Raw genomic sequence first — 16581 nt, 5'->3', positions numbered from 1 at the left:
AACCCCCCCCCCCCCCCCCCAGTGCAACCTAACATGATTTCATGATTATTCATTAACATATGTGAATCTATAATTAATGTCCTGTCCTTTCTTCTTTCCTTCTTGGATTCAGAAATATCCTGTGACAATGAATTCCACAGATTAATTGCAACTGAATTAAAATAATCCTGTAAACAGTTTTGAATATGTTTTCTTTTAATGCCACTGGAAGTCCTCTTGTTCTACCGTGATACGGGAGTATAAAAGCAGCATATGGCACTTCATTTTTTCCTCTTAGTCATCTCTACTCATTAACTAAACAGTGCTGTTTTCTTAAACCTTGTATAGAAATCTTTCCAAACCTCTAGTCAATAGAATAGTGCCATGCTGTGCCAAAGCAGGCAAATAGGGGGGGACTGAGGGACTGAAACGGCTTGGTTTGTTTAGCCTAGCCAGACAAATGCTGAGTGGGAGTAAGATTATTGTCTATAACTACATCAGAGGGGTAAACAGCAGGGAGGGAGGAAAGCTGTTTTAGCTAAACGATGTTGTTGGCACAGGAAAAAATGCTTATAAATTGGCCATGAATATATTCAGACCATGACTACATTTAGGCTTGAAATCAGAAGGAGGTTTTTAACTATGAGAGGAGTGAGGATCTGGAATGGTCTTCTGATAGGAGTAGTTTTGGACAAAAGTCACAGAAAAATTTACGATAAGGCTTGATCAGATAATGAACAGGATTATACAATGCAGTTGCATGAGACTGACTGTGATGACTCAGATTTCATAGATTTTAGGGTCGGAAGGGACCTATTAGATCATTGAGTCTGACCCCATGCCCTGGGCAGGAATGAGTGCTGGGGTCAAATGACCCCAAAGAGTGTGGGGGTCCATATTTTGGCAACCCTCACCGTAAAGAATTTTTTTCTGATGTTCAATCTAAATGTGCTCTCCTTCAGTTTGTGGCCATTGTTTCTAGTTACCCTGGTGGGTGCCCTGGTAAACATCGTATCTCCTATTTCCTGCTGTCCCCACCCTGATGAGTTTGTAGACGGTCACAAGATCACCTCTCAGCCTTCTCTTGAAGAGGCTGAAGAGATTCAGGTCCATCAATTGGTCCTCATAGGGTTTTTCCTGTAGGCCTTTAACCAGACGTGTGGTCCTCCTCTGAACCCTTTCCAGGTTATCTACATCCCTCTTGAAGTGCGGCGCCCACTGGGGAGGCGGCCGGGGCCAGGGCTGGGGCGGGCAGGGACTTTGGGTGGGGGGCAAGGGGCACGAGCAGGGCATCCTGCCATGTACCCCCTGCCCTCATTTTGTTTTTGTGGCATGCTGGCACTCCGGCACCTTCCAAGGTAGGCATTGTGGGTTTTTTCAGCACTCCAGCCAAAAAACGTTGCCTGCCCCTGACTTAGACTAATCCCTCTGACCTGGGCAGAGGTCTGGTACACTATGTCAAGGCAGCTTTACATTTCCTGAGCATGTGACTTCTTACAATGCCGGCAGACTCTTGGTTCATCATTTTATTAACAAAGAGTAAATCTTTCTGTTAAGTGATGACAGCTTTGTTAAATAGCATAGTTACCACATAGCATGTCCACCCTGGATAGGGTTACAGATGAAATTTTGGGCCCATTAAACTCCTCTAGAGGTTTTGCCATCGAGTCCCAGTGTTAACTGTGGGTATAGTTAGGCGAGTGTAAGCACAATATGTATGTGTGAGTTGTTATATAATATGCATGTGTGAGTTGTTATTATGAGTATACACAATATGTATGAGTGCAGGCTAGTATGAATATAATCTCACATCTCTGATTACTGTTGTTCCATTGATTGGTTGCAGTATTCAAAAACCCATTGTTCCTTATAGCAGCTGAAGTGTAAAAGATGTAAAAATAACAAGTTTGCAGTTCAATTTGAATACCAGCTCAAGAGAAGCAGCTAATATAAAAGTATTAGCTATTTTTTTTAAAAGCTTGTGCCTGAATGTCTTCTTCCACCAGCCTGCAGTCCAATGGCATCAGTTCACTTGGGGGGACTCAGATGGCCAGAGCCCTGGTTAAATGTCAGCAGTTAGAGGAGATAAGGTAAGAGCTGCCTGGAACACCTAGATGCTTTAAGAACTATGACTTGATACATCTTCATCTGTGTGCATTATATATGGATTTTTCTCTAATGCAAAGTTTACAAACAACTGTATGCAGCAACATGAATTTGTACAATTTCCACTTAGCTATAGACTGTTCGGTTGCAGTCAATGGCAACATTCTCAGTGGTTACAAGGTCAGGATTTTGCCCATGGGAAAATGCACAGTGCTTTTATGAACCCTGGCTGAAAATGGGGAGCAAAAAGCAGCAGAAAGATTTCCCTGTATTTTCCTTGTTTTGTAACACCAGTATCAGGCTTCTTTTCTTTAACCTCTAGAGTTTTGTGAAAAAACAATTTTGGGGGGTCATTTTATAGAACCATAACGTTGAAAAATATGATTTCAGATTGATATGAAATGAAATAATATCCTGAATTTTTTATGAATCATTTTGGGTCAAACAATGCTCTTCTATTGTTTAACTTTTGAGCATTTTTGTTTTAGTTTCAATGAAAGCAAAACAAATTTTGAAACAAAGCATTGTTTTAAACAAAAAGGAAAGTGTTTCATTTTAGAAATCTTGAAAAAAAACAGTTTTGACTCCTAAGAAATGTTTCAGTTTTGACCAAAACAAGTCAGTAAATTTGACAAGAATTGACATGAAAGATTTTGAACAACACAGATTTGCATTTTTTCAGGAAAAAAGTCTCTGGTAAAAAAATTCACCCACAGTTATTAAGCACCACCTCATCTAGCTAAGACACAAAAGGGGCACACCATAGGTGCGTCTACATGTGCAGATATTGTGACTGAATACACTGTGGAGCAATTTGTTCTACAGTAAACTACTCCCAGGCCCAGTGTCTACACATGCACTCTAGGTCAGCATTTCTCAACCAATGGGTCGTGACCCAAAAGTGGGTCGCAAGAATATTGTGGCAGGGCACCTTTGGTGCCTGCCACTTTAAGGTTTGTGAGCAGGCAGCAAGGCAGTCTACAGGTGTGGGCTAGCCCTAATGAGGCAGTCACATGACTGCAGGAGCACCCTGGGATAGGAGGAGAGGGCTGAGCTGCCTCCATTTTAGATCCAGGCTCTCAGGACTGAGGCAGCAGTTTGTTACTGGCAGCCAGAACAACAACACCTGGCTGAGCTGCTGCTTGGAACATCTTGGAGGTAAGGGCAGGAGCTATTGGGATGGCAGGAGGCTCCTGGCCCTGGGTATGACTTGAAACTGTGCCCTGCTGGGGAAGGATGGCCTGGTGGGACTGCCTGTGGCAGGGCAGTTCCCCAGAAATGCCAGGCCAGTTGCCTCCCCAGTGAAAGGTGGGTAGGGGCACCTTATAACCCCAGCCCCCACTACTCAGTGGGTAACTAGGAATGGGAACGGGGGTGGAAGGGGCAGGCATGCCTAGAGAGAGGCACCTGAGCCCCACAGGGGTGTAAGACCCTGAAGGCCCCAGAGAGGGGGCAGAGGAAGAGAATGGTCCCAGTGAATGGGACAGAAGTTGTGTGGCCTACCCAGAGTAGGGTGCACGGTGGCATCTGGTGGACTGGGCATTGGTGGGTACAGAGTAGGATTGCATGGGGTGACCTGAATGACACCATATGGGCCAACCCCCATGTGAGTGAAAATAGGAGCAAGTTGCCCAGTGAGGGGCTAGAGGCTGACTTCCACTCAGGGCAGGGCATAAGGTCAGTGCCTCGTAGAGTAGTGAAGCTTGAGCAACCCAAAGGTGTTGCCTGTGCACTGACCAGCGTGAGACTAGGTAAGCCTGATGGCTCAGGGGGGGTCACTCAAGAGAAGCAGGGTGGGTTGAGAGTGACTTAGTGAAGGGCAGTGTGTAAGAGGCCCTGTGAGAGTGGGCGGAGTGAATGAGGCCCTGTGAAAGGGAGCAGAGTGTGAGAGTGGAATGGGAGAGGCAGAACTCAGGCTGGAGTTATGATCTACTTATGACTCCATCTGCGAGGCATGGGCCACAGTGTAGGGATGGTATGGAGCTGGGTACAATGCCCCCCTGGCATCGGGGCATTAAAAGGAGCAGCCTCCCACATTTTACACCAGTTATCAAACAGCAAGTTGTGGCAGGCGAGATTGGGCGGACTGCCCCACATAAACAGGTGAGTGAGCCAATGTTGAGACCTGGCCTTCTCCTGGCCCCCTGTCAGAAATATATGAAAGGGTCGTGAACAAACTTAAAAAATGGATCAACAAACTTTAAAAAAATGGATTCTCTTTTAAAGGAAAAAAAAATTAAAAGCTGGCTTTTCCCTTGCAGGCTGGCATACTTCCAGCCTGCAAGAGGCTGCTTGGGGCCCCCCATATACCCCCCTGCTGCCCCACACATTTGGGGTGCTGAGGCCTGGGGGCAGGGGGCAGCAGGTTGGGAGTGAGGGGCACTGGGTCAGGACTGGCTACCAATGTTTACAAATGAATCCTGGTACAAAAAAGGTTGAGAACCACTGCCCTAGACAGCAGCAAACTGAACCAGGGAGGAGCAGTTTAGGCCAGGGCTGCTCCTGCCATGCTCTGCCCCCCTGCAGCAGCCAAGGGGAGCACCAGGCTCCAGCTGCAGCTGCCCAGGTGTGAGGGCACAGGTGGCGGGCGTGGGGGTGAGCCAGGTTCAGGCAGCAGGTGGCTGTGTTGGCCAGTGGAGGATCTGACTGGGCCTCAAGGCTCCTGCAGCTGCTGAGCCATGTAACTAGGCAGCAGGCAGGAGTGTGGCCCCCTGCTGGCTGGGCTGGCTGGGAGCCATTTACTCCTGGATCAGTGTCTATATGTGCACTGCTGTGCTATAAATGACCCTGTTGTAGGATAGTACTTGTATTTACAAGTACTACCCTGCTGTGGAGTTTATCAGTTTCCTGGAACCTAATAGCCCTGCACATGTAGATGCAAGACATTTACTGCAGAGCTAGTTAGTCTACTCCACAGTGAATGTCTTGGCTCCCTTCCTTCTCCCCCACCCCACACACACACACTCAAATACACGTGCATGCAGTAAACTGAGAATGCTTTGGGCTTCTTTCCTTTATGGTTAAGTACTCATTCTGTAGTCTCAGTGTCTTTATTTCTGATATAATTTTCAGTAAAATAGCTGAAAGGGACACCACATTTAAGTAGAACATAGGTAACTGTGGGACTTAAAAGATATTTGAGAGGTGAAATCACTATGATGTCATGCATGTGTTGTTAGAAAACATGTTGTAGCATTGATGTAGCCGTGATGGTCCAGAGAATATGCAAGAAGCAAAGTTTGTGGACCCACTTATAATTAATGGCTTGGTTTGTAGCCGTTAACTGCAAGTTGGTCCAATTAAAGATATTACCTCACTTCACCTGGTTTGATGCTTGTTAATACAACAGGTTGGGTCCATCTACTGGTAAGAGTGAGAATGCACTTACCTTTAGCCTCAGGCTACATTTTGAGCTATCAGCTATGAGACTTCCAAAAAGCAAGGTTCAGAAGCAAATAAACCAATCACAGAGTGTAATAGGATGTATTATCCCCAATTGCAAACAAAAGGATAGACTGAACTATTGCTTCATTATAGAAAACAGCATCACTGCATTTTCCATGCTAATATGATCTTCTGTTATGGTAGTACATGAGTATCTTGACATCATTCTAATATATTTATCCTCACAATCCACAGTGAGGTAGCGCAGTGTGGTACTTTCCAACACTGAGTGTCGGAGAAGCTAAGATGACACTTGGTGTCTGTAGCAGAGGAGGGAACTGAATCTGAGTTTCTCAAGTCCCAAACTGGTTCCCCAATCACTGGACGGTCACTTTTCTTGTATAGTCTTCTCAACCCTGGGGCTGGTTGCTATTCCCTAAGGGACATGGTTGCTTTCTAACTGTGACTCAGCCCTGATTGTAGCTTTTGGTAGCCACTCAAAGCATGTCAATTGTCCTTGCAGTCTGTCAGAAAACAACATTGGTGAAGAAGGCACCCACGCTCTCTCAGAGGGGCTTCTACACTTCCCACAGCTCAGGAGGATCGAGTAAGTTGAGGATTCTGTGGACTCTGTCAGGTTCATTCCATGGCTGGTTTTCAGTTTGTAGCACTTCTAGGAGGAGACTGCAGGAGATTATACAGCCAATGGGGTCAGATTCTCAGCTAGCATGGACTTCAGTAGAAATACCTCCTTTTATGTCAGCCACAGATTTGGCCCAGTGGTTGCAGCCTGCAGCTGCTTTAATTTATACTTGATATCAAGAAAGGCCGTGGGTGTGGGGGAGGACAAAGGAGGCACTTGGCCTCCTCCATCAACGGGGTCAGACCAAGACACTCAATAATTCAAAGACACATCTAGATATAATAATGCTGTCACTGACCCCCCCCCCCACATAACAAACTATGTTCCAATCACATCTGCTGACTCTTCAGTTTATATTTACTAGTAATGCTTTTCCCTTTAGATTGAAGCTCTGTGAAATTGGTGATGGTGTTTCCAAGCCCCTTGCTTTCGGCTTCAGTCAGTGTCCCTTCATTGAAGAGATTATGTAAGTATAGAGAATGAGTATGTAGAGCACATCAGTGTCTTAACATATCTTTCTTTCTCTACAAAGCACTTGCCAGCCTCATGGTGACAGTGCCTATTAATTTCTGCTAAACCTGAATGCCAGTTCAGGTCAGCAGATATGAAACTATAATGTTCCTCTGGGCCCCTTGGAATTGGCATTAGTTAGTCACAGCCTGCTTCAGCCAAGAAGGCTCTTTGGGTTAGCATGCTTAAGGCATGGAAATTTCTGTAACCAACAGTACATCAGGAACTGATGGGGTTAGCATTACATCCAGCTGCCTGAATGACCTCATGTCCATTTACATCTGAGCAGCCTGGGGGCAGCCTTTCACTGTGACACCTGACAGCTATCACTTCTGTCCCTGGGAAATGTGGTTCCAGTTTGCAAGGTAATGATACTTGTGACTTCCCTATATGGCTTATTGGATTATAGGGCCCTATCCATGGAAAACGATTCTATTCTTCTTTTTTTTTATATAAATGTAAGAGAGAAATTCTGACACACCTAGTGCCCATGGTAAGGAAATCATGGGAGTGACTGAGTAACTAGTCAGATTAGAAAGCACAAACTGACCCATGACATGTTTGCTTCTAGGGTGGTGAGTAAGCCTGGCACAGTGTTTGCAAAGTCATCCCATTCAGCTGGTGTCCCAGAATTGGAAACAAAGCCCCTTCCATTCAGAAAAACTCAACCTATTTTAAATTTCCTCCTGAAATGTCAGATGAAATCCTGTTCCACAGAGCTGAGAGTACAGGGGAGATTTTACAAGTATATTTGTAGGTTCCTTTAGCTACAGTCTACCCTGATACTTCAGTGCTATAAGTAGATTGAGCCCTAATCTTGATTTGATTCCCATGTTCTTAATCTTTCTCTCCCTGGGCATTCAGTACTTCAGATGTAGTATCAGGCCCCCAGCATGGTAATTTTTGGAGTCGTGTCTTTCATAAAAACATACAGTGGCCATGATGCAGTTGTCCAAGGTTAAAGGTGTCAACCAGAGGCTGCATGTACATGAGATGATGACTGCACAGCTGTTACTGCGCAGTCATTTAGTACTTGCATACACAAGCACTAAATGACTGCACGGTGACCAGAGTTACTGCATGGTAGCATCCCCAAATCGTTTTTTGGTGATGCTGACTGCGCAGGAGCTTGTTATGACTGCACAAGAGCGTTGCATCACATTTTGTGCCATGCGACATTACTGCACAGTAGTAATGAGCTACTGTGCAGTCAGCGTCTTGTGTAGACATAGCCAGAGAACAGATAAAGTCTCCTTGGGCTTTAACCAGGGAACACTTTCCTTTATGGTGAAGGTGCAATAAACTAAATACAGGAAATAAGCAAATATCTTGTGGTTTTCTCTGGGGTCTTGTAACAGGGGACCTTCTTGGGGCCGCTTTCCCTGCGGCCCACCCACCTGTTCCTGGGCTAACCACCCACCTTCTCTCCTGCCATGCCTTGATGGTATAATTAATTAATCGATGTTAATTAAGCGGGAGGTTGCCCATTTCATGCCCCGATGCCAGGGGGCGCTATCTGCAGCTCCTTTCCTCCCGTACACCGCAGCCCAGGCCTCGCAGGTGGCATCTAGATGTTCCTTTAATCATTGGCCCCCACACTGGGCCCCAGAACCCTACTGTTGAACCCCACCTGGATTCCTCCCTTCAAGCGGACTGTTCCACCATCATACCGGGCACTATAGTTCCCTGAGCTGGTTCCCCTTTGAGTGTGCTTCCCCCACCAAGACCTTTGGCTCATCTAGCCCTGGCCCACCTCCAGGCCAGTTGGGACCCCAGGCCCTCAGCTCTTGTGCATCCCACGCAGTGGGCCCCTGGCCCTTCGACCCTTCCAGTCCTGGCCCCAGCATGGGCCAGTCAGGGGAAACTCAGACAGGTCCTGAGTTAATAGCCCTTTCCTCTTTCTGAGGGTCCACCCTCTGGACCCTCCAAAACAAGGGGTAATCCACCCGGCGGTGGGGGCTGGGGTTAAGGCGCCCCGACCCACCTTTCACCGGGGTGGTAACTGGCCTGTCCTTTCCTGGGGGCTCCTGCCATGCCACTGAGAGCCCCACCAGGCCACACCCTCCTAGCAAGGTGCAGTTTTAGGTCATACCCAGGACCAGAAGCCTCCTGACCATCCCCTACAGCTCCTCCCTGACCTCCAGATGATATCAGCAGCTCTCCAGCCAGGTGAAGTTGTTGCCTAGCCTCCAGCAGCCAAGCTGCCCTGTTTATATGGGCAGCCCCAGATCCCAAAATGGCCGCCCTAATCAGGCACCTGGCAGCTGCCAGCTCCAGTGACCTGCCACAGGTCTCCTAAATGTGAAGGAGGCCACACCAAAGCTGCCTCTCTTGTGTTTATACTTTCACTTGCCTTGCCAGACCAATTCATCCTTTTTTTTGTTTGTTTAGATTGTCTTGGAACCACCTGGGTGATGACAGTGCCTTCGAGTTGGCTGAGATTCTCCCAGGAATGACAAAGCTGAGGATACTGGAGTGAGTATTATCAAAAGTAACCCAAGGAGAATTTTAATTACTGAACTCTCTGAGCATGGAATCACAGCTTTTAAATAGGAGACATTTGTTGAAATTGCTACAAACTGTAGACACAAGCAGACTTCCACACAGCTGGAGTTCCTGTCTTGTGTACCATGGAGCAAACCTTGCCTAGAACATGACACCGTGCAGGGAGATGTCATAGTCAGTAATGTACTGCCAGAAAATACATCATTATATGCACTAAAGAAATATCTGTTGACTTTTAGGTAAAATTAAAATTTATGATAAGAAGAGAGTGAGAACATATTTTGATGAACTAGGAGCTTTCTTGAGCTTTTTGTCTAGGAATAGATAGTTAAAGCTAATTTTCATTATTGAATTTTTTGCTCTTTTTTTTTTTTCTATGCCACCCAACTTCAGCAAGAAAACTAGGTCAGTTTTACTAGCTGTTTTTCAGGCACTAGCAGGAAAGTTGTATTTTGAGGAGGAGGTGGTCTATTCCTAACTATCTTTGACCCTGATCTGGTCACAGGATCTAATGAATTAAATAAATCTGCTTAATAAGTCTCCAGAGGTACCAGCTCTGGAGGTTCCTAAGAACAGGTTAGATTAATATTTGTCAGGAATGGTTTAGATATAGTTGATCCTGTCTCAGGGCAGGCTAATGGTCTCTTTTCTGAGGTTCCAGTTTTCTCTGACTGGATGGTACCCAGTGAGACTGTTTATGTGCCGGAGTTCATACTAATGGATCTGATTGCAGATCAGAACAACTGTTCACTCGGGCACCCTTGGGGAAGACCAGGACCAATGGATACAAACTCCTGGAAGGCTGCTTCAGGCTTAATACCAGGAAAAACTTCTTCACAGTCAGGGTGTCCAGACTGTGGAATAAACTCTGTCCAGAGGTGGTGCAGTCATCTACCCTGGAGGTTTTCAAGAGGACTCTAGACCGTTATCTTGCTGGGGTCACCTAACCCCAGTTATCTTCCTGCCTAGAGCAGGGGGGCTGGACCTGATGATCTGCGAGGTCCCTTCCAGCCCCTAATAACCTATGAATCTCTGGAGGTTGTTGTGGAGAATGCATCAGCATTTTCCTTTTGTAAATAATGATGAAGGAAAAAAGCCTGAATCTGACAAGTGAATTATGGAGAGTGGCTTCCCACAGTACATAGCAGACATTGAACCTTTTCCCAAGGAGGTTGGGGGAGAAAAGAGACTTTGAGAAGTTTTTGCCACTTTTCTTGTTCTGTTATGAAACTCATCTGTAACGCTCTCTTTGTTTCTGAAAGTCTGGACAAGAACCGCATCTCAGCCCATGGTGCCAGTAGGCTGGCAGAGGAACTCACCAAGTGCTATGGAATTCAAGTCATACGGTGAGTAAATGCCCAGGCCAGGTGGCACCAGGGATTCCAGTCACACCGGGAGGTAGCCCATCTGCAAGGCAGTGCTTCTGAGATTGATGTGATCAGTATCAGGCAAGCTGAAGTAGATTGAAATGCTAATCAGTGCCCCCTCTAAAAAGGAAGATATGGTGGGCTTCCCAGACACTACTGCTTAGTCAAGCTACCCCTTTCCAGAACAAGTGATGGAAATAAATAGTTGACAAGATTCAGCAGGTCCCATCTAATCCATCCTTTCACCCAGAATAAGATTTTGCCTACTGCACATTTTCTATTGCTCTTATTTCAAATGGAGCAAATTATGGGGCTTCTGCCCTCTGGAGAGCCCTGTATCTCACTGGTGGGAAGCTTATCCTAGTATGACACAGTCATATTCCATTACACATTTTTCTCTCTCTCTCTCTCTCTCTCTCTCATTACCCCTAGTTATACTCCCAGATCTTCTACTCAATCTTGATGCCTACATCTTTTCACTGCTCATGTTTCCCCAGCTTGAGGCATTGTTTAGCTGAACTCTCCCAATTGAGCGCCATTTAAATTTTTTCCAGGCCACCCAGATGATTTTACTTCCTTTAATCAGAACTCCTTGCTGACATCTTTCCAGTAAGGAGGGACCCAGAACTGAGCACAGTGTTGCATGCAGTTACACCACAGCTGCTTCCTTGTCCTATAGAATGATGTCTTTGAAGAAGTCATTGTATTAGTCCACGTTACTGCAAGCAAAGTTCTAACTTCTTGCTGTGCCTCTTGGCTCTAGGTCTTATGCATCCCTGCTTTTCTCCCATTTATTGTAAGTATTTTTCTGTATTAGATCAGCTTCTCTTCCAGCTTCAGATATCCTAGTGGACTCTTGTCATTTGAATCTTTAATCTTTCTCGTAAGGTAGATAACTCACACTCACTGATAGGTAATAAGCCACCATATTCCCCAACATCAGCTACTGCTCTGCCTCTGTGTCTTAATCACCTCTCACCACTGAGAATGCTTAATGGTAATTCAGGCCTTCTCTACCACAACCTCTGTGATCTGACAATTCTGAGCTGTTACATGACATCAGGAAAAATGATTTGTGAAGCATTTCTAACCTATCATACACTTACTGTTGTTTTAGGTTGTGGAACAATGCAATAGCCAAGGATGTTGAAGAGAATTTAATGAGGCAAGACTCAAGATTGCACTTCTCATTTTTTTAATAAAGAAAGAGCAATACATGGATGGAGAGTGGCTGAGAAGATCTGCCAGAAAGAAGTGGGAAATCATAACTCTCTATATATGATTTTCCTTTCCTGCTGCTAACTGAGCACATGTGTATGTGCTCACACAATCAGGTGTTTCTGTACTGTGGAATCTAACACTGAATATAAACTGCAGAAAAGGCTCTTCCTAGTGAGGCTGGATAGTCTAAGATTATTAAAAAAAATCCTTCAAATTTTTATTCCCTTGCATTAAGCTAACTGAATCCAACTTGGTCTGGCTGTCAGGGTGACTCAGGAGAATATCGCTGTATCCTTAATCTGGATCCTTATACTTACACTCAGGGTGAATCAGAAGAATTTTGCAACTGAAAGTGAGGAAATAAGAAATCCTCTTACAAATACCCTCAAATATTTTCCAAGTCTGAGTAAAATATTAACAATAAAATTGTGATCCATAGTTTTCAGCCAAAACCTCAAACAGTGGACATTGCAAAACTGCTTCAACAATAGCCGCACCTGGATGATGTAAAGAATATTTCCCCATGCATGCCAATGAGAAGACAGCTGTTTTGTATCAAACAATTTTTGGGACAGGTAAAATGACTTGCAACAAAGCTGTAAATATTGTATGTGAAATATCTGGGGGAAGCTTTTCCCTTCTTTCATGTAGCTTTAGTTGGCTCAGTTAAATCTGTTAGAATTGAGTGACTAAATGGCTTAAAGCACTTGTACTTAAAGTTGCACTGAACTATTTGAAGAAAAGATGCCTGTGTGTAGTGTAAATACTGCCAAATCCTGCTATTTGATATGTGAGAGGGGCCCCTTTTGTGCACACAGGTACATATCCAGTTGCAAATTGGGGCTCTGGTTTAAAAATATTCACCCTATTTAAAGATGTGCACCTTATTTAAAAAAGTTCACTCTGGGAGTGACTTTTGTCTTTTGTACTGTAAGTATTCAATGTCCAAAATGGGATTATTTATTTGCTCATTTACTGGCTTTGGATTGGGAGTCTGATTTGGAAGAGGCAGCTTTTTGTAATAAAAAAGGAGAATGCTAATGAATTCTTAGGCAGTACATTCAATTCCATGGAATAACAGCCATTCTCATGCTGGGTTTCCTGGGAAGTATATTTTGGTTTTGAGTTGTAGGACTCTTCTGGGAAAGGGATTGGTGGTTTACAGAGCAGTTACATTTGAAAAGTGTGTGTGTGTGTTTTAAGCAAAGATGCAACAAGTTTCCATAATTCAAGCCGATTCAGTGAAGCATGTGCTCAAAGTGCATATGCACTTTGTTGAATCTGGACTTTCCTCGCTTCCTCTGTTTCTAGATCTAATTTGCTCAGTTTGTAAGTGAAAATATTTCTCTGTCAGCCTAGCCACTAGTGACTAAGGAGCTCAGGGAGCCATGGTGTAGACACTTGAACCCAAACACAACTATGTACCATGAACTTGACTCCTGCCCTTAGCAGTTGTCTGTGATTTAGTTTACCTACCAGGATTTATGGGACCTTAATTGTGGTTGCAGCTGTATGGTGGCCACGCCCCTGTTCTGGATTTAACATTTCCAGTAGGAATTTTTCTGCTGCCAGAATTGCACCCGCTTCCCTAAGCAGTAGCTGGAACAGTTGTCTCCACCAGTGGTTTTGCGAGCATAAGGCAGGGTAGATTTGCACCTTACAGAGTAACTAAATCAGAGAGATATACCATAAGCTTTCATGAGCCCAAACTCATAAAGGACATGTACAGAGTAGTGTATAAAATGAGACTAATTAGAATACAAAAGGCAGGAAGGGAGGAGAGAGGGCTTGTTAGTGGGGAAACAGCTAGATTGCTCCATAATTGATCATTCATCCATTATGGAGTCTGAGGTTTGATCTGGGGGCTGTGCTGACAGCCAGAGGGATTCTGTTGTCCTTCTCATGGGGTTGGTATTGTAGTAGGTTGGTCTGAGGTTTGAGTCTAGCTTTGTTGATCTGGTGACAACAACTTTGGGATTGTATTGTAATTGTAGGAATCCTTACTCAAGATTCAACACAGCCATGAACGACACATGAACCCTGCCTGGTGGCTGCAGGGGAACAGCGATGGCAGGAGCGTGGCAGCAGTAAGGGGCAGATGCCACCCACACTTTCGGCCGCGGGATGCCGAGCGCTGACCTAGGGGCAACGACCAGTTGCGGTCACTGCTGGCAGTGTCAGCAGTGCCTTTTTGTAGGGGGTGCACTGCCACGCTCAGCAGATACACGTGCACCCTCTACTCATCACCTCTTAACATAGCCATGGTATGGAGTGTAGAGAAGGTTTCGTTCAGAATGTGTACTTGGCATACTAGCTGTTCCCTACCTGCATTCTGCCAGGCTGCTTCTGGGAGTTTAAGATGTCAGATAAGATCTATGATAATGGTCCTTTCTGACCTTCAGATCCATGAAACCCAGGCTGGGATTTAGTTGTGTTGATTTCTTCCTGCCTTTTAAGCCTGCGCTGCTGTAATTACAGTGAGACTAGTAAGAGTTAAGTGCTGCTCCACATGAGGAATGGAGGCAGAATTTTGCGCTATCTGAATTAGAAAAGCTGTGGGCGTGGTGCACAAAATTAATCATTATTTTGTCACCCTCACACGAACAACCTTTGCAGAAGTCCATTGCTTTTATCACAGGCGTGCACATCTGTTCATTCCATAAGTAAACACATGTGTACTGTGGCACTTGTAAAAACACATTCCATTAACTGTTTTGTCATTTCCCTCATAATGCTGCAATTTCTACATTTTAACCTGTTTGGATTATAGATGTTTATTTACCTTTTTCATCAATTTCATTTGCTTCTGTACACTTTTTTGTTTATTTTGATGGGAGCCTGTGTGTGAATAAACAGGAAATGCCTTGGAAACTGCAACAGTTTGATGATTGTATATAGCTTCATTTTCTGTTTCCGGTCAGTTTTGTTTTCTGGGTCTTAGGGTTTAAATCAAAACTGTATTGGGGTTAAAAGTATTGTTTGTGTAACTAGCATGGTCCTATTGTACCAAGCACAGTATAAATATGGTATATTGTAAGCATGCAGTCTAAGTAAATGCAGAGTTACCAACTCCAACTACTCAAATTGAAAACCAGGTCCCTGGACAATGAGGGAATTTTTAAAGTAAGTTTTCAGTTCTCTTTTATTTACCCATAGCACCATTTTCAAGATTCAAGACCAGCCTCCAAACACTTGACCATTAAGGTGCCACTTGTTGAGATGAACAGCACTGTTGGATGGCACTGCCTTCCTCATACAGAAGCTCATTCTAGCAGCAAAAGCAGAAAAAAATTAATAATCCAAGTGATAATGCAGGCATGCAATCCAATCCCATTTCTTCCAAAACAGCAGGTGTCAGTATAACTTAAGGGGAATGTTCTGTCCCTGTTCTGGAAACCAGGTATACAGTAGGGCTAGCTGCTGTATTTTGAGCACACATTCTGACCTGAACTGTGTGAACTCAAGGTCATGTGTTCTTGGGAGCTGGATTGGGCTTAATTACTGCTCAAGGCTCTTGGATTCTATGTCACTCGGATGCAATGGACCGGAAATTCTTAATTTTAATTGTAAAAAAGCTGAGGTTTGTATTGGGTTTTGTGATGTGGATGTTTCGTGACAGCAAAAGCCAGCAATGACACCTGTCTCAGCCTACATTTCCCCTCACATCCAATGGTTCATTTGGTTACTGAGGTGACTTGTCCCTTCAGCTAAGTCTCAGCTCGGCCCTTCCTCCTCAAGTGCCTATCATCTTCTTGCATCAGTTGTTTGGCCCTAAACTCTTCAGAATGTGAGAGCACAGGGGAACCCACTCCCACATGAGGCTCCGGAGACCCAGTCCCATTGCTGTACTTTGTCAGAGCCACAAAAGCCTCTCTGGGTTTCTCTGTGCTGCTTCCCCAGACCATTAGGTTGGCAGAAAGTAGGATGCTGTGCCTGTAGCAGTACTTCTGCTCTTGCTTCCATATCTTTCACACATTGAAGTGATAATGTGATGCTGGTACCTTTCAGATGAATCTGAGAGAGACAGACAGAGGGTGTTAATAGGAAACAGCTAGATCGCTCCATGCTTGATCATGAAAACTGATATTCACACTTACAAACACTCTGGGCCAGATCTCAGGCTGATGCAAAGAGCTATGCCAAGAGGTACACAGATCCGGCTCATTGCTTGAACATTCAAGTAGATGCTGACTGTGCTTCGAGGTTTATGGTCTAAGGCACTTCTTTTCCCCTCTAAATCTATTTGCAAAGTCCATGCAGTTTGTTATCTCTGCAATTTTAAGTATGTGCTTCAGTGTGCATTAAAAAAAAGCACTACCCTCACCCTCCTGATCAGCCCTACAATAGCAGCGCAGCATATCCAGCCCAGCAGCCCTACAAGTAAACAAACCAGCATTCTTGTGCAGCTCTCCAAATTCTTTTTGCATGAGTTGCTATTTTTCATTTTTCCAAAGTAGCATCTTTTTATCTTTTGCCCCACTGACCTGATTTTAGGAATTCAGACTTCTCCTTCATACATTCTGGGAATAAAGCAGACATTTATAGCTCAACCTGAAGTTATTGATTCAATGCAGAAATCACTGGATGAGATTCTCTGACCTGTGGTGAGGTCAGACAAGGTGACCATGTTCTCCTAACATTATTTAAATCTAAGGAAACATGTCCTCTATCTAGATCTCATCTTCCAGGGGGCATGTCTACAGGTCAATAACTTAAGTGTAAATTAGCTGCAGGGAGCTCTGTACTGCTGCGGCTGGATGGCAACTAGTACTCGTATCAGTTTGTTTAAAACCTAGCTCAGGTTTGTCTATGCTGTAAGTGACAAAAGTATAGATGTGTCTGAGACCCTGGATTAATTTTGGATAT

The 16581-nt window shown here is 44.6% G+C and overlaps 1 protein-coding gene across 1 annotated transcript in view; it reads left to right on the top strand.

The window, feature by feature from the left end:
• NLRC5 (NLR family CARD domain containing 5) overlaps positions 1-14592 on the top strand; it is a 94219-nt gene extending 79627 nt beyond the window's left edge. Inside the window, exons 42-47 of the mRNA XM_025212713.1 lie at positions 1986-2069; positions 5993-6076; positions 6495-6578; positions 9014-9097; positions 10390-10473; positions 11612-14592. Coding sequence (XP_025068498.1) covers positions 1986-2069; positions 5993-6076; positions 6495-6578; positions 9014-9097; positions 10390-10473; positions 11612-11693 — 502 coding nt within the window. The 3' untranslated portion in view covers positions 11694-14592. The remainder of the gene's footprint in view (positions 1-1985; positions 2070-5992; positions 6077-6494; positions 6579-9013; positions 9098-10389; positions 10474-11611) is intronic.
• The last annotated feature ends 1989 nt before the right edge of the window (positions 14593-16581 follow it).

The sequence above is a fragment of the Alligator sinensis genome, unplaced genomic scaffold (assembly GCF_000455745.1).
Source record: "Alligator sinensis unplaced genomic scaffold, ASM45574v1 scaffold1000_1, whole genome shotgun sequence".
In the NCBI taxonomy this organism is placed as follows: domain Eukaryota; kingdom Metazoa; phylum Chordata; order Crocodylia; family Alligatoridae; genus Alligator; species Alligator sinensis.
Note: the sequence above shows the minus strand (reverse complement) of the source record. Positions and strands in the feature narration are given on the sequence as shown.